At 39.3% G+C, this 21,981-nt stretch overlaps 1 protein-coding gene across 1 annotated transcript in view; it reads left to right on the top strand.

Annotated features, from left to right (window-relative positions):
- Window positions 1-20,350, top strand: part of RALYL (RALY RNA binding protein like) — a 421,185-nt gene extending 400,835 nt beyond the window's left edge. Inside the window, exon 7 of the mRNA XM_068983445.1 lies at window positions 20,136-20,350. Coding sequence (XP_068839546.1) covers window positions 20,136-20,350 — 215 coding nt within the window. The remainder of the gene's footprint in view (window positions 1-20,135) is intronic.
- The last annotated feature ends 1,631 nt before the right edge of the window (window positions 20,351-21,981 follow it).

Here is a 21,981-nt window from a genome sequence, read left to right as displayed (position 1 = left end):
CTAACAGTGTTTAGCAGATACACACACATCGTCTTTAAACTTAGAACTGCAATGATGGAATCTGATTTTTCCTTTTTAAAGAAGATGAGCCAAGTTGCCTAAAATTCACATTTTTTAAAAGAGAGAGGGAAAGGAAAAGTATTTTGATGCTAATAAGTAACAGTTGGATTATATTAAAGGTTTATATCTCAATATCAAGTGACCTTTAAGAAAATTAAATCAGCAAATGGAATAGTCTATCAGGGCTAAAATTATATTCATATTTCATTAAATTAACTGCAGCAAAATTGAACAGATTTCAGAAGCCATGTTTGTAAAGTCCCACTCTTGAACTGCTGCAACTCCACAAAACTTCAGAACTCAGTTTCAGGATGTCAGTATCAACGATATGCCTGGCCACCCAAGGCCATTTCATTTGACTTGATTCTTTAGCTTAATGTCTTCTCTTTGAAATATCAGCCCTGACCCTAGTTCCATGCTAATTCTCTTTATTTATTTATTTTTAACTGGAGGATAATTGCTTTACAATATTGTGCTGGCTTCTGCCACACATTAACATGAATCAGCCACACATACGCATCTGTCCCCTCCTTCTGGAACCCCCCTCCCACCCCATCCCACCCCTCTAGGTAGCTACAGAGTGCCAATTTGAGTTCCCTAGTCTAATACCCTTTAATATGGCAACCAAGAGTTGTAAAATTACACATTTTAAACAGAACTGGCGTAAACTTGGAGATGAGCTAGACGTACATTGCAAATTGCATTCTGCTAGGTCTTTGATGTCTCAGGAGCTCCTTGAAAATGAGCTGAGGGCTGAAAGAAGACCTGGGAGATAGAGGGACCCACGACTCCTCCAAACCCAGCCCTTTCTCCAAGTAGTGTGGCTCCACCTGCGTCTATTTTATACGTTGAAATTCATCATAAGATTTCATTGGCTGAAAGAGCTTCACTTTTCAAAATTAAGCAAGACAGTTTTGAAAACCGCTCATCGAATCCAGCTTTCTCATTTTGCAGATGAGAAAAGGAAGGCCCGAGGAAGTAAAGTGACTTTTCCATGACTACATGAATGGTTCGTGATAGACCTAGAGTCTCCAAGCCAGGTCTGGTGAGGGAAAGGAGTGCCTCCTCTGAGGTATCAGCCTCAGGTTCCGCTCAGGATCTGCCTGCAGTGAGGCTCCTGAGGTAACAACCGGTGATGAGATCCAGCCTGTTTGTTGCCCGTGACACTGGGCAGGCGACCAGCACCGACCTTCCGGTGATTAGTGACGCAGGGTTCAGAAATGAAGCCGGTGTTGAGGGGGTGCCGAGCCTAATGGCTGAGAGACGTATACTGTGGTTCAAATCCTCACACGCCACCTCGCCTCCGTTTTCTCGTTTATCAGATGAGGCCAGTAATGGCTACCTGACCTTGCGAGAAGGGAGTCAAGTAGCAAATGTAAGTTACTTACTAGCCCAGAATAAATGCTTCATAATTGGAGCCATTTAGTGTCCATAGAAATGTAAGCATATATAGGGAAACAAATACTTCTTACTTCCCTGACACCAGTTTTTTAAATCATAAGCCATGTACCTAGACTCTCATTAACTTTTATTGAGTTAGTGTGGAGGAGAAATGATAGATAAATAATAGACAAAATAAGATCATTTTTATTACAAATTTCTGTCACATTTTCTATTGAGAAAAGATGCGCTGCCTATACTTCTTAATGGAGAAATTTAGATTTCAGAAAGCTTTTTATCTGCTGTCTATGGCACTAATCCAAACCATTGCCAGAACTGAAATATCCTGATGTTGCCTAAATCAATGTTTCCCTTTGAGGAACTTCTGTGAAATTCGTTATTATGTAAAACAACCCTTACAGCAAAGGACTTTGATAACCAATTTGCACTTCAGTTTAAAGGATTATGGAGAACTCATTTAAATATAAATCACCTCAAAGAGAAAAATGTGATCCTTATTCCATCATATTATAACTTCCAGTTTCCTGCAATGAAAAATACCTTCCGTATATCTTCTTAGAAGATCATCTATAAACACGCCACTAAAATTCAAAGCTTGAATTTTCTTCTCATGAAAGGCTGTCACCTTATTTTTGTATGTGTTTCAACTTTCCCAGTCACAAGGCAGTTATCTTTAAAATGATAGCCTTAAACCTTTGATATTTCTGTCTTTCCTACTTGAACATGTAGGAAGAAAATGGAATTATTTAATTTGTAATTTCATTCTCTTAGTAATTGTCTCCTGAACAATATTCATAAATATGGAGTTAAGATGATCACTTTCTAAATTTTCTTCATGAAAAGAAATTAGGGTTGCCTGGTGTCTGTACTACATGATAGAAAGTGGAGAGAAATATTTTAAATCTCTTTAAGTGCCTGCTACCTCCTTACAGAATTTAAGGGGATACTCATTTTATTGTTTATTTGGTTGCAGGCCAGTTATTCAGTAGTTAATATTCACTCTTCACTATTGCTCTTTTATAGACCTCTCATTTCCAACTTATTCCATCTGATGATGAAAATTTCCAGCTTAGGATAGTGGCAGCAGAGATGGAGGGTTACATGCAGGATAAAGCCACACAGCATGGAACTTATCCTGAGTTCAAGTTTCATAGGATCATTTTTTTCTTTTTTGTATGAAATCCTAAGCTAACAGGAGTAATTGTAATGAGGTTATAATGACATCATTTTTTATTTTTTGTGCCTTAAATTGCTGGTAATAGATGTTTGCATGGTATCCTGTCTCTTCCTTTGAAGATATGAACTTCCTCAGAACAAGGTCATGTTTTCACTAACTTTTCTAAATCTTCAAACACTGTGTACTATGCAGTAGGCATGATTTAGCAAGTCATTTAACTTCTCTAGGTCTCAGGCCCCACAAATGAAAATTAGAGGTAGGGATTATGGCCTCAGACATATGGTCTATCTTTTAAATCATGATTAATATGAATCCACTCTGCAAGTGTTATTTTTTCCTACTTGAATAATTCAAATAACATTGCTTTGGAATATGGTGACTATGGATTATTATAAACAACAAATAACACGTATCAGTTTGGCCTCCAATTGTCCTTCTTAGATGATCCTTTTAAAAGAGAGTCATTAATTGACATAAATTGATACGAAGAGTACAATTTATGTGTGGTTTACATAGTGATGCAAAATGATCATAAAAGGTAAAAGGAGACAGAAGTAAAACTAAAGACAATACCATACAATGGACAGTGACCTCTTTTAAAAAATCAAATTCCCTGCAAAGACTCTCTGATATGAAAAGGCAATTAGGCATTCTTTAATTCAACTTTATTCTCAGTGGTAGGCCTCATGTGTGACCTGTCAGACTCACTTGGACAATTCCAATGAAAATAGCTAACCTGTCCTACCCATTAGAGCTGACCATTAGAGAGGTCACACTTCAGTCCTGTAGGATAAGTTCATCCTGCCTGTACATTTGGTATATGAAAAAAGGCAAAATGGATGTCTGAGGAGGCCTTACAAATAGCTGAGAAAAGACAAGAAGCTGAAGACAAAGGAGGAAAGGAAAGATACACCCATTTGAATGCAGAGTTCCAGAGAATAGCAAGGAGAAATAAGAAAGCCTTCCTCAGCGATCAATGCAGAGGAATAGAGGAAAACAATAGAATGGGAAAGACTAGAGATCTCTTCAAGAAAATTATGGACACCAAGGAACATTTCATGCAAGATAGGCTCGATAAAAGATAGAAATGGTATGGGCCTAACAGAAGCAAGAGATATTAAGAAGAGGTGGCAAAAATACACAGAACTATACAAAAAGATCTTCATGACCCAGATAATCAAGATGATATGATCACTCACCTAGAGCCAGACATCCTGGAATGCAAAGTCAAATGGGCCTTAGGAAGCATCACTTATGAACAAAGCTAGTGGAGGTGATGGAATTCTAGTTGAGCTATTTCAGTTCTAAAAGAGGATGCTGTGAAAGTGCTACACTTAATATGCCAGCAAATCTGGAAAGCTCAGCAGTGCCAAGGACTGAAAAAGGTCAGTTTTCATTCCAATCCCAAAGAAAGGCAATGCCAAAGAATGCTCAAACTACCACATAGTTGCTCTCATCTCACACACTAGTAAGGTAATGCTCAAAATTCTCCAAGCCAGGCTTCAACAGTACGTGAACTGTGAACTTCCAGATGTTCAAGCTGGATTTAGGAAAGGCAGAGAAAGTAGAGATCAAATTACCAACATCCATTGGATCACAGAAAAAGCAGGAGAGTTCCATAAAGACATCTATCTCTGTTTCATTGACTGCTCTAAAGTGTTTGACTATGTGGATCACAACAAACTGTGGAAAATTCTTAGAGATAGGAATACCAGACCAATTTACTTGCTTCCTAACATTACTTTGCCAACAAAGGTCCATGTAGTCAAGGCTATGGTTTTCCAATGGTCATGTATGGATGTGAGAGTTGGACTGTAAAGAAAGCTGAGCGCCGAAGAATTGATGCTTTTGAACTGTGGTGTTGGAGAAGACTCTTGAGAGTCCCTTGGTCTGCAAGGAGATCCAACCAGTCCATTCTAAAGGAGATCACCCCTGGGATTTCTTTGGAAGGAATGATGCTAAAGCTGAAACTCCAATTCTTTGGCCACCTCATGCGAAGAATTGACTCATTGGAAAAGACCCTGATGCTGGGAGGGATTGGGGGCAAGAGGAGAAGGGGACGACAGGGGATGAGATGGCTAGATGGCATCACTGACTCAATGGCCGTGAGTTTGAGTGAACTCCAGGAGATGGACAGGGAGGCCTGGTGTGCTGCGATTCATGGGATCGCAAAGAATTGGACACAACTGAGCAACTGAACTGAACTGAACTGAACTGAAGACATCAGTATGCATGCCAAGAAGCAACAGTTATACCTGGACATGGAACAACAAACTGGTTCCAAATTGGGAAAGGAGTATGTCAAGGCTGTATATTGTCACCCTGCTTATTTAACTTACATGCAGAATACGTCGTGAGAAATTCTGGGCTGGATGAAACATAAGCTGGAATCAAGATTGCTAGGAGAAATATCAATAACCTCAGACACAGAGTTGACACCACCGTTATGGCAGAAAGTGAAGAGGAACTAAAGAGCCTCTTGATGAAAGTGAAAGAAGAGATTGAAAAAGTTGGCTTAAAGCTCAGCATTCAAAAAATTAAGATCATGGCATCCAGTCCCATCACTCCATGGCAAACAGATGGAGAAACAATGGAAACAGTGACAGACTTTATTTTGGGGGCTCCGAAATCACTGCAGATGGTGACTGCAGCCATGAAATAAAAAGACGCTTACTCCTTGGAAGAAAAACTATGACCAACCTAGACAGGATATTACAAAGCAGAGACATTGCTTTGCCGAAAAAGGTCTGTCTAGTCAAAGGTATGGTTTTTCCAGTAGTCAAGTATGGATGTGAGAATTGGACTATAAATAAAACTGAGTGCTGAAGAATTGATGCTTTTGAACTGTGGTGTTGGAGAAGACTCTTGAGAGTCCCTTGGACTGCAAGGAGATCCAACCAGTCCATCCTAAAAGAAATCAGTCCTGGGTGTTCATTGGAAGGACTGATGTTGAACCTGAATCTCCAGTACTTTGGCCACCTTATGTGAAGAGCTGACTCATTTGAAAAGACCCTCATGATGGGAAATATTGAGGGCAGGAGGAGAAGGGAACGACAGGGATGAGATGGTTGGATGGCATCACTGACTCGACTGATATGAGTTTGAGCAAGCTCTGGAAATTGGTGATGGACAGGGAGCCCTGACATGCTACAGTCCATGGGGTCACAAAGAGTCAGACATGACTGAGTGACTGAACTGAATATATTTGGTAAAAAGTGTAGATTAAAAAAAATAATGTCCAAAAATTAGAATATTACAAACAAATGCCACATATTTATGCATCAGTGCTCCTTATACTGAGCTGAAATAAACTTTGTTTGCATTTGGTTTATGTGTCCTTTTATGCCCTCTGAAACCAAGCTGAGTGTCTAATTTCTTGTGAATATAATAGCCAATTAAATACATAAAAGAGTTGTAGTATTGTAACTCTTCCAAAACTTCTGAATAGGAAGTCTGTATAAGTGGCCAGAGACACTCAACTTAGTTGCATTCAAATTTTTGTCAAAGAACTTTGAAGCCTTCTATTGTCTGAATCAGTTTAGTTCCGTTGCTCAGTCGTGTCCGACTCTTTGTGACCCCCATGCACTGCAGCATGCCAGGCTTCCCTGTCCATCACCAACCCCTGGAGCTTGTTCAAACTCATGTCCATCAAGTCAGTGATGCCATCAACCATCTCATCCTCTGTCATCCCCTTCTCCTCCTGCCTTCAGTCTTTCCTGGCATCAGGGTCTTTTCTAATTAGTCAGTATTTTGCATCAGTTGTCCAAAGTATTGGAGTTTCAGCTTCAGCATCAGTCTTTCCAATGAATATTCAGGGCTGATATCCTTTAGGATGGACTGGTTGGATCTGCTTGTGGTCCAAGGGACTCTCAAGAGTCTTCTCCAACACCGCAGTTCAAAAGCGTGAATTCATTGGCACTCAGCTTTGTTTATGGTCCCACTCTCACATCCATACATGACCACTAGAAAAACCATATCCTTGACTAGACGGACCTTTGTCGACTCTGGATAAATATCAGTAACTTTTTCAGCTGCTTCTCCTGTACTTTAGTTTTGGATCTTGAACCACTGCCGTCCCCCTTCTCTGGTCATTCTATAGTTTATCAACTGCACACTGTGGTCCTCAGAGTGGAAAATGTTGCTCCAGATGTAATCTGCTGCTGCAGCCTATAATGTGACTACTGGTTCTGTTCTGAATACCTGACTGCTATCACTTAGACTTTGGATTACATTGGTCTTGTGTCTGGTTACAGATGTTGAACTGCACACGTGAATTAAACTCTGCTCCCTCCTGATACTGCATTAAAATAATGTCTAGGTTTGAAAAAAGAAAACTCTTAGACGTAAAAGAGAATGAGAACAAAATTTTAGAAGCTGGAAAGCTGATGGAGAACTCTGCCTGACTTAACACATCCTAGAAATGAATCCAGTTTTAACCACAGAACTCCCAAAAGGCTCAGGATCAAAGCTATCATATTCCTATGGAAAAGAGGGTATAAATGGCTAAAAATCTGTTAGGAAACAGATTTCTATGTCACCGTTCCCAACTCTTCCTGGTCCACTAGAAGCCCTAAGAAGTTTCCTCTAGGAAAGTGAAAACAACAAATTTCAGATGTAATAGACAACTAACAAATTTGAAGGCAGTTTTTAACAGGGAGAAAAATAGAAGTTTACACAGTTACTCTAGAAATTCCAAGAATTCTTTTCCCCTTCCAGACTACTGGTAGGCCACTGGAAGAGGTTTTAATTGGGATATGAGCAGCTTAAGAAAAAAGATTTAAAGACATTGGCATGGGTACAAGCCAAGGAAACAGTATCACCCTGCAGAAACAAGATCCTGTTATTCTTACAAAACTGTCCATCCATATTTTAATACTGTTAATATGAGCAGACAAGGTTCACCAGATGGCAGAAAGCATTTAACATTAAAAACAAATACCAAAAGAGAAGAGACAAAGAACCAAAAAAAAACAAAACGGAGGAATCAGATTGAGCAGGAAGAATGAAACTTCCAAATAAAACAGTGAACCGCTGGTTAACACCCTCCGAGAGAAAGAGAAGACATTACATTCATGAAATAAGAGCACAAGATTAAAACTCAGTATTTAAAAGGCAGATGAAAGTGGTTTTAGAAATTAACATATGATAGCACAAATCAATAACACAGAATTGAAAGACAAATTTCAGGAAATTCTCCCAGACAATACAAAAGAAACTACAGATGGGAAATAGGAAGGGAAGGGTATGGAAATTACTGGATAAATATCTAAAAAACAGGGCTTTGGAAAGAAAGAGGAGAAGGATCATCCAAAAAAAGTTTTTCAGGGAAAAAGTTAACCAAAACTGAAGAACATAGTCAACAAGACTGAAAGGATCCCCTGAGTGCCTGTAACTGGTGCACATCAAAGCAGGAAATGGTGACATTTCAGAACATGGGGCCAAAGAGAAGATCCTACAAGCTCCCAGAGAGACAGCAAGGAGAAGAGACAGAAAATGCTTTATATAAAGAAGCAGGAATCGGAATGCCAACGGGGTTTTCAGCAGCCACACTAAAAGCTAGAAGGCAATGGAAACATGCCCTAAAAATTCTGAGAGAAGAGTATTTGCAGGCTGCAGTTCTATACCTAATTCCCAAAGCAAGGAGTTAAACTCTAAAAGGGAAAAACATGACTTTCCCAAAGCAAGGAATCCGAAGGCAAAGGGAATCCTCAGGAGAATGGTGAGGAAGAGTCTAGCATGAGTTAAGAAAGAGACCTGGAAGTAACTGAGTCCAGGGAGACCAGTTCAGAAGTCCTGGGAGAGACTTTGTCAAGAGGGTGAAATGGGTCCAGTGGCTAATAGGTGGGGAAGTGAATTCATTGAGATGAGACTCACACATTGTGGTTGAGGAGCAGGTAAGTTTACAGAAGCATTTGTACAAGTCAAAGAGGCATAGAAGCACGTAGAGAATTAAGTTAACAACACGCAAACACCCAAAGGAAATGGATGTTTCTTTTACCTCCAAAGAAAGTAAAATACTGTTTGGGAAAGAAAAAATTACTCATTATATACTAACAGCTAGCTTCCCAAAGCATTTACATAGTTAAATTTATGTAAAAACTGAAAATTGATCTAATCTCGTGTAGAGCTCTCTAAGGAGATGGGAAGTGGGGACTTGTAGACAGAGAACTGAGTCTCCAGTCTCCCAAGCGTGATGTCAGTAGACAATGAATAAAACTTAATCAAGAGGTAGCAATAGAAACATGCTGTTTGGGAAACAAAGCCAAGTTTTTAACAGAACAGCTTTGCAAATACAAAGCCCTTAAAGAGCTGAGAATGGTGAAGCAAGTGGGACTTGCTATTTTTCTTAACAAATCTTGTGGAAATATTTAACTACAAAAGTTGTTTTCAAGAAGCCCAATTTACAGGGTGAGGGAGATGAGATTGAGTTATCTTTAGCAAATGGATCAGGACTTTCCCAGCTACTTCTTGGAAACATCCTGTGACATCCATCAGATAAGTGTCACTGGACACGTTAAAAATGACAAGGAAGACTTCACTCAAGACTGCTGTAGTCAGGGTCAAAACTATTGGAATTAAAAAAAAAAAAAGACTATTGCAATAGGGGATGGAAATTGAGCTCTACTGAAACAAAAGGCAGGCGGGTTTTTAAATGCAAGAGTGCAATGATAAAAATGTATTGGAGGATATTAGTAGGGAGGCTGATCAATAAGAGGAGGCCACCTGTGTTTGCTGACTGAGTCTATGGGAGTCAGGCTCCTGTTGGTCCATGGAGACCAGGAGACAGAAGTCGTCCCATCTTTTTCCGATGATTGCATTTCAAAGGGAGGGCCTCCAGGTCTTTAGAAGACATGCCAGATTTGTAAAAAGATGTACACTTCAAAGAAGCATAGAAAGAATCCACAGTTGGAAGGATTCTAAAGTAAATGCTCTAAGAAAAAGGAAGTCAGGACCATAGTCAGAATAAAGGCTGTCAAAGAGCAGTCACGCCGAGGCTAACAGCAAGGTTTTCTTTGTAACAGCGCAGTCATAGCCTTTCAGAGCGGACTCCTTTCTCCTCTAAATACACACTTCTTTCCATGTCCGACTTCTGTCACATTACCATGTAACAAATCCTGTCATCCACACTGCCGACCTCAGCATCATCTTCTGACCCTACTATGACTAGTGTTGCAAAATCTGACCTTTGGCATCTTTTTACTCAACACCTTCTATTGTCTGATTGCTGTTCACTCGCTCAGAGAGTCGTGTCTGACTCTCTGCGACCCCATGGACTGCACCACGCCAGGCTTCCCTGTCCTTCACCATCTCCTGGAGCTGGCTTAAACTCTTGTCTATTGAGCCAGTGATGCCACCCAACCATCTCATCCTCTGTCGTCCCCTTCTCCTCCTGCCTTCAATCTTTCTCAGCATCAGGGTCTTTTCTAATGAGTCGGCTCTTCGCATCAGGTGGCCAATGTATTGGAGTTTCAGCTTCAGCATCAGTCTTTCCAATGAATATTCAGGAATGATATCCTTTAGGATGGACTTGTTGGATCTCCTTGCAGTCCAAGGGACTCTCAAGAGTCTTATACAGCACCACAGTTCAGAAGCATCAATTCTTCGGTGCTCAGCTTTCTTTAGGTTCCAACTCTCACATCCATACATGACTACTGGAAAAACAATAGCTTTGACTATATAAACCTTTGTCGGCAAAGTAATGTCTCTGCTTTTTAATATGTTGTCTAAGTTGGTCATAACTTTTCTTCCAAGGAGCAAGCATCTTTTTATTTCTTGGCTGCAGTCACCATCTGCAGTGATTGGAGCCCAAGAAAATTAAGTCTGTCACTATTTCTATTGCTTTCTCAGAAATTTTTTCTGGAATTCTCTTGCTTTTTCTATGATCCAGTGAATGTTGACAGTTTTATCTCTGGTTCCTCTGCCTTTTCTAAATCCAGCTTGAACATCTGGAAGTTCTCAGTTCACGTACTGTTGAAGCCTGGCTTGGAGAATTTTGAGCATTACTTCGTTAGCGTGTGAGATGAGTGCAATTGTGCAGTAGCTTGAACATTCTTTGGCATTGCTTTTCTTTGGGATTGGAATGAAAACTGACCTTTTCCAGTCCTGTAGCCACTGCTGAGTTTTCCAAATTTGCTTGCATATTGAGTGCAGCACTATCACAGCATCATCTTTTAGTATTAGAAAGAGCTCAGCTAGAATTCCATCACCTCCACTAGCTTTGTTTGTAGTGATGCTTCCTAAGGCCCTCTTGATTTTGCACTCCAAAATGTCTGGCTCTAGATTAGTGATCACACCATCATGGTTATCTGGGTATGAAGACCTGTTTTGTATAATTCTTCCGTGCATTTATACCACCTCTTCTTCATGTCTTCTGCTTCTATTACGTCTATACGGTTTCCGTCCTTTTTTCCAATGATACTGCTAATTCCCAAGCCCACTGACATGCTCTGTTGCCTTTTTCTTAGTTTTTTAAGAACTTTTAGCTGTTCTCTCCAATTCTAGTTTGTTTCCTCCCTAATTCATCTTCTATGGGACACATAGATTTATACTGCTGAAACATCCAAGGGCCCAGTGTTGGAAATTAACAGAGCCAGATTCGCATCCAGAAGAAACTTATTTCCAGGACTTACTAGCTGCAAAAAATTTGGAAAGGTCCTTATAAAATGTATAAAATGAGTAAAATAATATCTGTTCCTTAAAATTAGTGGGATTTAAACAAACAGTAGCTCAGTGATTTTTTTAATCATTTTATTAAATTTTTGGTTACCTCTACCATCAAGGGTGCTTCTTGTGAACACTTTGAGGTCATCTTGTCCCAGAATGTGCTGATGTAACTAATATTTTAATCTAAAAGCATTCCTCTTGAGTAACTTCCTTGATGCTCATTTATGTCATTATTAGTAATGCCAGTCATAAAATGTACATCTTTCTAATTGATATTTACTGGAATAATTGAGTTAAATTCATATTATATACAGGTGTTGCAGAATTTTTAAAAAATATAGTTTATACTCCAATGCAAAAACAATGGTTTCAGGATACTAGCTGACTCTGATGAGTAATGTGACTGTTTTATGTCAACATCCTTTCCAACCATCTGCTAAGTACAATTCAGCTAGCAATTAGCTAGCAATTAAGCCAGCATTTCAAAAAATATAATTGCCAACTCAACCAATTTTCAGAGTTATATTAATGATAATAGCTCTACAGCAAACTGAATTTAATAAAAATGCTTCTAAGATAAATCCCAACAATTTTAACTTGTTTTCTAGATCATATATGTGTCTTGAAATAGAATGAGATGTACAGGAAAAGTATTTGAGTATGAAGATTGAAATTCAGTATCAAGTTCTTTCCTTTCAAGGCTTTTTAGAGCCTGAGGCATTTTTCCTTAAACAGAAGTATTTACCTGTCACTTGCACGTCTTTTCCTTTGATAGCCATTGCTTAGTTTGAACATGTATCCCTAAGCAGACTTCTTCATTCTTGTATTTAAAATTACCTGGTTCCTCCCTCCTACACTGTTGATAGGAACATAAGTTGGTTCAGCCACTGTGGAAAACAGCATAGATGTTCCTCAGAAAACTAAAAACGGAATTAACACATGAGCCAGAAATCCCACTCTTTGGCATATATCTGGACAAAACTATAATTCCAAGAGATACGTGCACCTACATGTTTATAGACACACTATTCACAATAGCCAAGATGTGGAAACAACTTGCATGTCCATGGACAGATGAATGGATAAAAAAGATGGGGTGTATATATATATATATATATACACACACAATAAAATACTGCTCAGCTGCACAAACAACGAAATAATGTCATTTGCAGCAACATGGATGCAACTAGAGATTTTCGTATTAAGTGAGGTAAGTCAGAAAAAGAAAGATAACAACAGATGGTATCACTTATATGTGGACTCTAAAATATGACCCAAAGGAACCTGTCTATGAAACAGACTCAGACAGAGACATAAAGAGCAGACTTGTGCTTGCCAAGGGAACTGGGGCCGGGGGAGGGTGAGCTGGGAGGGTGGGGTTAGCAGATGTCAGCTTTTATATACAGGACCAAGAAACAGGCTTCTGCTTCATTGCAGTAGTCCCTGCCGCCCCAGGAGTGACATTCAATCAGTTTAGTTCAATCGCTCAGCCGTGTCCGACTCTTTGTGACCCCATGAACCGCAGCACACCAGGCCTCCCTGTCCATCACCATCTCCCAGAGTTCACTCAGACTCACGTCCATCGAGTCCATGATGCCATCTCATCCTCGGTCGTCCCCTTCTCCTCCTGCCCCCAAACCCTCCCAGCATCAGAGTCTTTTCCAATGAGTCAGCTCTTCGCATGAGGTGGCCAAAGTACTGGAGTTTCAGCCTTAGCATCATTCCTTCCAAAGAAATCCCAGGGTTGACCTCCTTCAGAATGGACTGGTTGGATCTCCTTGCAGTCCAAGGGACTCTCAAGAGTCTTCTCCAACACCACAGTTCAAAAGCATCAATTCTTCGGCGCTCAGCCTTCTTCACAGTCCAACTCTCACATCCATACATGACCACAGGAAAAACCATAGCCTTGACTAGATGGACCTTAGTCGGCAAAGTAATGTCTCTGCTTTTGAATATGCTATCCAGGTTGGTCATAACTTTTCTTGCAAGGAGTAAGTAATTTCATGGCTGCAGTCACCATCTGCCGTGATTTTGGAGCCCCCAAAAATAAAGTCTGATACTGTTTCTACTGTTTCCTCATCTATTTCCCATGAAGTGATGGGACCGGATACCATGATCTTCATTTTCTGAATGTTGAGCTTTAAGCCAACTTTCAGCCTATGATAAACCCTAGTAGAAAAGAATGCTTCTTAAAAAAGACTGTGAGTGTATATTGACACACTTGTGTTATATGTGTGTAACTGAATCACTTTGCCGGACAGCAGTGATTAACAGTATTGCAAACCAATTATACTTCAATAAGAGATTTTAAAATTAAAAAAAAATTAAGCCTAAAAAAATTGTCTGGCTTTTGATTCAGCACTCACCCAGTGTGTTCAATTAGGCCTTTTTCTTGAGCTATGTTAGAAAGCAACCCAGGCTGTGGAGTCAGACAACCTGTGATGGGAACTCCAGCTCATTGTGGCCACCTTCCCGAACATCTGCATGCCTCACTTTCTCCCTCTGGGAAATGGGAAATAAGCCTGCCCTTCAGGATGCTTCAGTGCCTAAGGGTAATGAATGTCCCATAGTCAGCACTTTGTAAGCGACTGCTAACTTGCAGCCAAAATGAACTTTTATTCTTTTGGAATTCATAATTTATATAATATTAGAGATACCTTCGGAGAAGGCGATGGCACCCCACTCTAGTACTCTTGCCTGGAAAATCCCATGGACAGAGGAGCCTGGTAGGCTTCGGTCCATGGGGTCTTGAAGAGTCGGACACGACTGAGCGACTTCCCTTTCACTTTTCACTTTCATGCATTGGAGAAGGAAATGGCAGCCCACTCCAGTGTTCTTGCCTGGAGAATCCCAGGAACGGGGGAGCCTGGGGGGCTGCCGTCTATGGGGTCGCACAGAGTCGGACACGACTGACGCGACTTAGCAGAGCAGAGAGAGATACCTTTTAGGCACAAGCTGTGAACTTTTTGGCTCCTGACATATTCTTTTAAAAAATCTAAAACTAACTCACTTTTCTCCCAAAAGAAATGTTGTGGTCACACCCACTCTGACTTGAAAAGTCAGTGAGGACTCCCGGACACCAGTGTTCAAAGGCAGCCCGCCTCCACCTGAAGTCTTCACAGTTTATTTTTCTCCTCAAGACCTGTCAGGATAACCGTGAACAACTTTTCTCTGAGACGCTCTCACACTCCGCAGTTAACTTTGCCTTAGCGGTGTGGGGCTCTTGTGTAAAATGTGGCAAGGAGGTTTCTTTTAGTTTCTTGCAGAATTTATATTGTTGCTACCACAGTGCCAAATTCAAAAATCACTTTGACTCTGTGAAAAGAATTTGATGCCCAAGCATTTATTTTCATTTTTTAGTTACATAAAAATTCAGGAATATATTCAAGAAATATTTAATTTGCACATAAGGCTCCAAGTTACAAAAATCTATAAAAATGTTTCTGACCCAAAGAAACTTCGGGAGTAGAGATATAAGTGCACATACGCGTGCATACACATACAACCATAATAAAAAGTAAAAATAAGTAGAAAAAGAATTGCAGATAAATAGACTGCTATGACATTAAGAATAAACTAAAAGCCTACAACTACTACTAAGCTACTCATTTCTAGTAGAAGTAAAATTAGATAATTATTAAAAAAAAATAAGTTGCTTTCTTTCTATTTCAGCAATATAGTAACTGGATCAAAACTGCTTATTGTGAACCAGCAGTTTAATGAACAAGATAAGCTTTCATGTGTGCTTTTTTCATGAAACCTATCACCATTTAGTGATTATAACATTTTCCAGTGATAATGACAAAAATTTGTGATGACCACATTACTAAAGCACATATTGATTATATGTCTGTTGAACTTCTATGAATCAATTAAGCCTTTTTTCTCAACTCAGATAATATCTCCCATTCATTTAGCTTTCAAATTAATGAGCGGATGAATGAGGATGTTATGGTGTTTTTTGCAATATGCTATATTAATGCACAACTGCCTTTGAAATAGGTCATCAGAGGAGTTACACATATATTGCATATTAGTACACAAAACAGAGTAATTTAAAACGTCATCTGTCTAAACAGAAATTAAGGGACCATATCAAAGCCGGAATTGTCTTTGTAATCTATAATTCTTAATGATCAGTAGTGATGAATTATTTTGCCATGGACAATTTATCTATAGCCATTAAGCAATCAATACAGATTCAACTCAATAATTATTTGGAACCTTCTAAGGTAACATGTTTGTGTGGCCTTTATTTAAAAACATATTCACTTCTTTTTCCTCACTTGAGTACACTGAAACCCTCTGAAAGATGCTATTTTTATGCTCATCTTTCAGAAAAGAAAATTCTAGAACTAGTAATTAGCAAATGTGTGGATCTCAAATCCTATATTATCTCTAACACCTTCTCTCTTCGGTGTTTGAGGCATTCAGCGAGGGGTGCAGAGCACATCAAAATATGTCTTGATAACTGACTGGTATTGCATTTTTCACTTTACAAAAGATCAATATCTTTATTATCTGCTTAGAGTGTGACAATGACCTTTTGAAGCAATAGCTCAAGTTTCAAGGAAGCTTAAACACTAATGAGAAAAGGAGAGGACAACAGGAGAACTATTTGATCCAAGCTTTGGTTAATCAAAGGAGAAGGGATTGTATTCAGCTAAGAAGATCAGGAAAGTCAGCTTGGATTCCAAAGATAACTGAATCATATTGTTATGCAAAGCCAAATGAGACTTACACAGCTCCAAGATCTGGTCCTGCATAGATTCTGTGACAGAGATTTTCTAGGGGAGGGGGGGATATATATATATAAACTTTCAATATCAAAAAGTGGCGATTCTTAAAGAACAAATATTTCTGATATCATTAGAGAAGAAACAGAGATGCCAGATCAAATGAATTTCCAATAGAATGGGAATTGCAACCAGAAGCCCATTTATGTATGATAACAAAAGAATAAACACAGTGATTTAAAATAAGAAAGTTTGGCACTTGGAAAAGTTGTAAGGTTGGGAACATTTTTTAATAAAATAATAGTTATCCAATCCCAAACCTTCATTTTTTTTCTTTCTTTTTTTTTTCCTTTGGTCTTAAAATGCCAACACCAGGATTGGAGAGCCGGAGCATTGGAACAAGCATCGTAGTGACCAAAAGTGGCTAGAAATAAGGGCATCAAGGGATAGTACAAACTTAGGAGAAAGAGTAGGAGATCCAGAGTAGCAAACACGTGTGCCCGCCAAGGGATGGTGATATAGACGCAGCAGGGTGGAGCATACGGCACGACTGATGCCAGAGGGGTCCAGCTTTCCTGTGCTCTCACTAGTCTGCCCATCTTAGCTTTTTCTAAAATTTAAAATGTAGTTTATTTTCATATTGTGCTAGCTCCAGGTCTACAGCAAAATGATTCATACTTTTTTCTATTCTTTTCCACTCTAGGGTATTGCAGGATATTGAATATAGTCCTCTGTGCCATACAGTAAATCCTGGTTGTTTATCCGTTTTAAATATGACAACTTATATCTGCTAACCCCCTGGTCCTGATGTATCCCTCGCCTCCCTTCCCTTCTGGAGACCACAGATTTTTCTGTCTGTGAGTTTGTTTCTCTGTTTGTATTGGGCTGGACAAAAAGTTCCAGTTTTTCCATGAGATGTTCCTGGAAAACCTGAGCAAACTTTTTGTCTAACCTAGTACATAAGTTCCTCTGTACTGTTCTTAGATTTCAAATATAAGTGATATCGTACGATATTTGTCTTTCTTTATCGACTCCATCACTTAGTCTGATAATCTCTAGGTCCATCCATGTTGCTGCACGTGGCATTATTTCATTCTTTTTATGGCTGAGTATACTGCAGTGTGTGTGTGTGTGTGTGTGTGAGAGACATATCTTCTTTATCCGTTCATTTTCTTCTTTATCCATTCATTTGTTGATGGACACTTAGGTTGCCTTCATGTCTTGGTTATTGAAAGTAACGCTGCTGTGAGCATTGGGGTGCACATGTCATTTCCAACTAGAGTTTCCATCTTTTCTGGCTATACGTTCAGGAGTGGGATTATATATATAATCAGGAGTGGATTATACGGTAACTCTGGTTTTCATCACAGTGTTTCCTCAGCAGATACTAGTCATACGTGTGTAGCTTGGTCAGCCTCAGTTAACGGTCTGGAACTGCAGAAAGCAATGATATGTTTAGAGAGATGGGACGAATAAAATCTCACAATTTTCAGTAACAGTTAAGTTCACTGTGGTTTTGGTTGTATCTCTTGCCTAATTTATCTTTCTTTTAATCCAGATATTTAGGTTATTTTCTCTAGATTAAAGCTTCTTTTTTCTTTAACCTATTTCCCTATTTGGAAATAAAATAATAATTTTCTAGGTTTAGAAAAAAAAAGAAAACCTTGGTTAGCTTCAACAGTAACCACTTTGTAGTGATCATAGGACTTTCTATGTAAAATTTATTTAGATGTCAGAGAAAAGGGGAGAATTTATGCCTCTTGCTTCCATCAGAACATTCAGATATGCAAATGAAGATAAAATGTATAGCTTTCAAAGCAGAGTTTCCATCATTATATTGTTACACGGAAAAATCTGAAGCTAACAAATTGGTTTTAAAAATCTATCAAGGAATATATGGTCTGCATCTATACATGTAAAGTAAATGAGAAGAGAAAGTGCCAACGTTTTGTCATTTTAAAATGCCCCTACTAATTATTTTTAGCCTTGGTTGAATCAGTCAGTTCTTTTCTTCTGAACAACCTCAGTCCCACAGGTTTTTTTCACTGTTATTTTCTGGTCTTATCAGGCTTCTTGTTTCAGACTTGGTAGTTTTGTTATTGTTGTCTTGACACTTTCACGATGAGAAGCATTCCTTTTTGTATGTTACAATACGCATGTATGTTGTCCTCCATAGTCTGCAAAACACTTCCTAAATATAAACTTCATAATCCTCATAATCTACATATTATTTTGAAAGCTTTTTTGTACTTGAGGAAAGGTCAGCTTAATATGTTTGTATAGCCTGACCAAGTAGCTAAAACAGACTCTATCCTCCATGCATAATCCCACTGGTGAGTAACTAAGCTGGAACTAGTAGTCTGTCCTGTGCAGCAGGGCCAGGGCACAACGCTTCTGTCTTCTTTTCAATTCATAAAGTTTATTACTTGAAGATTTAAAATGCAAAAACTCATTTAGAGGCATTATCACCATTTTCCCTACAGCATTTGCTTACATCATGTCTTTGTGTCCCATCTTGGTGTTTCTTGAAATATTTAAATCCTCCATCAGCAAAATGATTATGACTCACTGAAGCTTCAGATGATGATTACGATTTTTCAGCCATAAAGTATTTTTTAATTAAGGTATGTACATTGTTTTTAGACATAATGCTGCTGTCACCTTAACAGACTATAGTGTAAGCATAGCTTTTATATGCACTGAAAGCCAAAAAGTTCATGTGACTCGCATTATTTTGATATTTACTTTTTGGCAGTGGTCGAACTGAACCCACGATATCTCCTTGACATTACACCCATATTTCATAAGTAACTATTATTGAAATTTTAAATTATTTATAGAAGAAGATCTCTGCTTATTTGTACATAATGTTTATCCATTTGTTGATTTACATATTTGCAAAGATTTGTTCTGAGTCAAAATGTATATGACAATGTGTATTTCTTTTTTAACCCATATTATGAAAGAGTCCAGGAATGAATACCCCCAAAATATTTTGGCCCTATAAACTATCCTTACTGCTATAAAATATAAACCCACTCAAAATGTAACATCTTTTAAAACTCAAAGCAAATATTGGGGTAACCATCTGATCAAATAATAATAGTCAAAATGAGTGAAAAGCAGCCAGTTTTAGGGATGATTATGTACACATGGAAATAAAAGAAGGAAGTACCTAAGAAAGGTCTCATTTATTCAGTACTCGATGCTTCTTGATATTTTCACAAAAGATGAAAACCAGCCACTAGGGAAAATGATCATTTTGCTGTCTGCATAGTTCCCACTTGAGCAAATCTCTGTTAATGGAATGTGCACACCCTGGTATTAGAAAGAGTTCTCTTTATGTAGAATGTAGCTTCATTTGTTGAGCACTTATTATTCGCAAATCACTCTACTAAGCACTTGGATTCACTACTTGAAGCGGTATCTATCCCTACTGTGTGGGTGAGAAAACGGAGGCATAAGGAGGGTTGATCATTTAAGAATCACAAAGCTGGTAAGTGATGAAGCTCGACCTTGAACCCAGCTCTCCAACCCCAGAATTTTAACCATTGCAGCTAATCACATCTACCAACAAAATTTAGAATAAAATATCAAAGGATTGGTCACATGGACGTGCTGACAGTCAACATACCTGCTTTTGCACTTTTCCCCTCTTTTTCACTTGGGTTTGAACTTATCAATGAGCTTTCTTCGTCCTCCTTCCTTGAGTGAACAAGTTCTATGTTTTATCTGATTTCCCCCTTTTTTGTTGCTGTATTTTCTCCTCAGAGAAAATGTCCTTATCAGAAAGGACTATGTATAGCCAGAAAGATCAATCTGTTTACGTAAATCTTTGTTTCTTTGTATACACAGACCCTCTGGATTCCCCAAACTTTTCTAATTCTGTAACACATAATATGCTTACACGTAACCACATGCCTATATATGAAATAGTTTATGCAACTGAATTAATTGGAGCTTAACATGACTTTGTCTTTCTCACACCCTTCATAGTACAGAATTGACCCTTCCTAGGCTGCTTTTTCATGGTTTATCCAATGGCTCGTGAGCACCCCAAGGTAGCAGTCGTTTGCTTTCTCCCCCTCCTCCAGAAGCTCAGAAGAAGCAGCTGGAAGCGAGTCTAGAGCTGATCCAGGACGAGTGTGTGTCGGAGAACGCGGACCACTCCGCGGAGGAGCCCGCAGAGGGAGCGCCCGACGCCGACGGGGAGGAGCTGACCGACGGCGTGGAGGAGGACTTCGACGAGGACGGGGCTCACGAGCTGGTAGGAAACAGTGCCGGCATGTCCGCAACCCGTTCGTTCTAAGACAGAGGTGAATTCTCCGGGGCCTGTTTCTTCCTCCTGGGCGCCTGCTTAAGGCAAACGTGGACAGTGCTCTGCCCATAATAAGTGCTCAATATACTGTTGCTAATTTAAAATATGAGGGAATAAATGAACGAACAAGAACATGATAGGTGAGAATTGGGTATATTCGCAGTCTCAGATGAAAAGTTCTCTTTCTCAAGTGCTTCATCACAACAGGAATCTTGCGTTTGAGCCATCACCTGGGTATGATATCCTGGCAATAAACGCCATCTACTGGGAGCCGCATGGCCCCCTCCCAGTTAACAGGGTCACTCGCTGATGATGCCTGTATTAGCTACATGGTCAGCAGCCCTGTACACTCCGTTCACTAAGGCTGCCCTTTAGCGTGAGGCCAGTTTATCGTCCTCAGTGTCTGTGCGGCTTGACGACCAGCTCTTATGAGCTGTAGATTTAAGACCTGATTCGTTACATGTTTCATTTTCCCAATGTTGTAATAACTATACTGCTCATTTCCAGATGTTCTTTCCTGTATAAACACATCAGGGAAATATATGCTGGTAATATTGGTAAATATATGCTGATGAGGATGCTATTTCTCATATTTTATCAGCCATGAAATTAAATATGCTATCTTTAAGGGACTGACTAATACAAATGATGAGAGGGCAAGTGTGTGTGTGTGTGTGCGTGTGTGTGTGTGTGTCTGTGTCTGTGTCTGTGTGTGTGCTGCCAGCTCTCAAATATAATGGACTGGTTATATTAAACTTGACTTAACCCTAGGTAACATCAGACTCCAATCTGTTTGAATACCCACTGTTACTGTGGTAATTTTGCTGTGGCTGCTTTTTAGCATGGTAACTACACTTTGTTTCATCTATGGAATTCTGTATTGATTTTTTAACATTCCAAATCTGTTTAAATTGCATGGTACCTTTATTTAAGCTTTTGAGATAGGAGCCTTTAACAACCATTCTTATTTCTACCAAAGTCTGCCTCAGTTTGAAGGGTTTAAGTACCTATTTTTAGGACTGTTTTCATTTCTGGAATCTACTGAGCAGGGACTAGAACGAAAGGCTGGCGAGTTTCCCTGCTTCTCCTCAGGCAGGACTTTAATCGACCAGCACAAGTCCCTCAGCCCACTCCCATCCGGCTTTTGTTGTTGCTCTCTCAGTGTGACTGCTCTTGAGGTCTCAGGACGCTTCCATGACGTCATTACTAATGGTTGCCTCTCTGTTCTTAATTTACCCCTCAGTGGGATTTGGCTGGAAACTGCTTAGGAGAATTTCTCGGAATACCAATTGCTCATTCTCACCCAGCTGTGCTAGAAACTTGCCCTCCACATCCCCACTTTAAATACTGAAGTAGCCCAGGGCTTTGCCGTGGGTCACCTTCTCTCTCTACACACTTTACCAATGGAACTTCATCAAATACCAGAGCTTTAAGTATTATTTATAGGCCAAAGACCTCTAAATCTACATTTCTGCTTCTTACTTATCTCTTCCTGGAATTCTAGACTCAAGTAGAGCTCTTCGGCAAGCAGTTGAAACTTAACATGCCAGAAACATTCTTGATTTTTCCAGCCATCTTATTGCTTTCCAGTCTTTCTCATTCTCGTAAATAGCATCATCATC

Source organism: Capricornis sumatraensis, chromosome 11 (genome assembly GCF_032405125.1).
Source record: "Capricornis sumatraensis isolate serow.1 chromosome 11, serow.2, whole genome shotgun sequence".
In the NCBI taxonomy this organism is placed as follows: Eukaryota; Metazoa; Chordata; class Mammalia; order Artiodactyla; family Bovidae; genus Capricornis; species Capricornis sumatraensis.
This window is presented reverse-complemented; position numbering and strand designations above follow the sequence as displayed.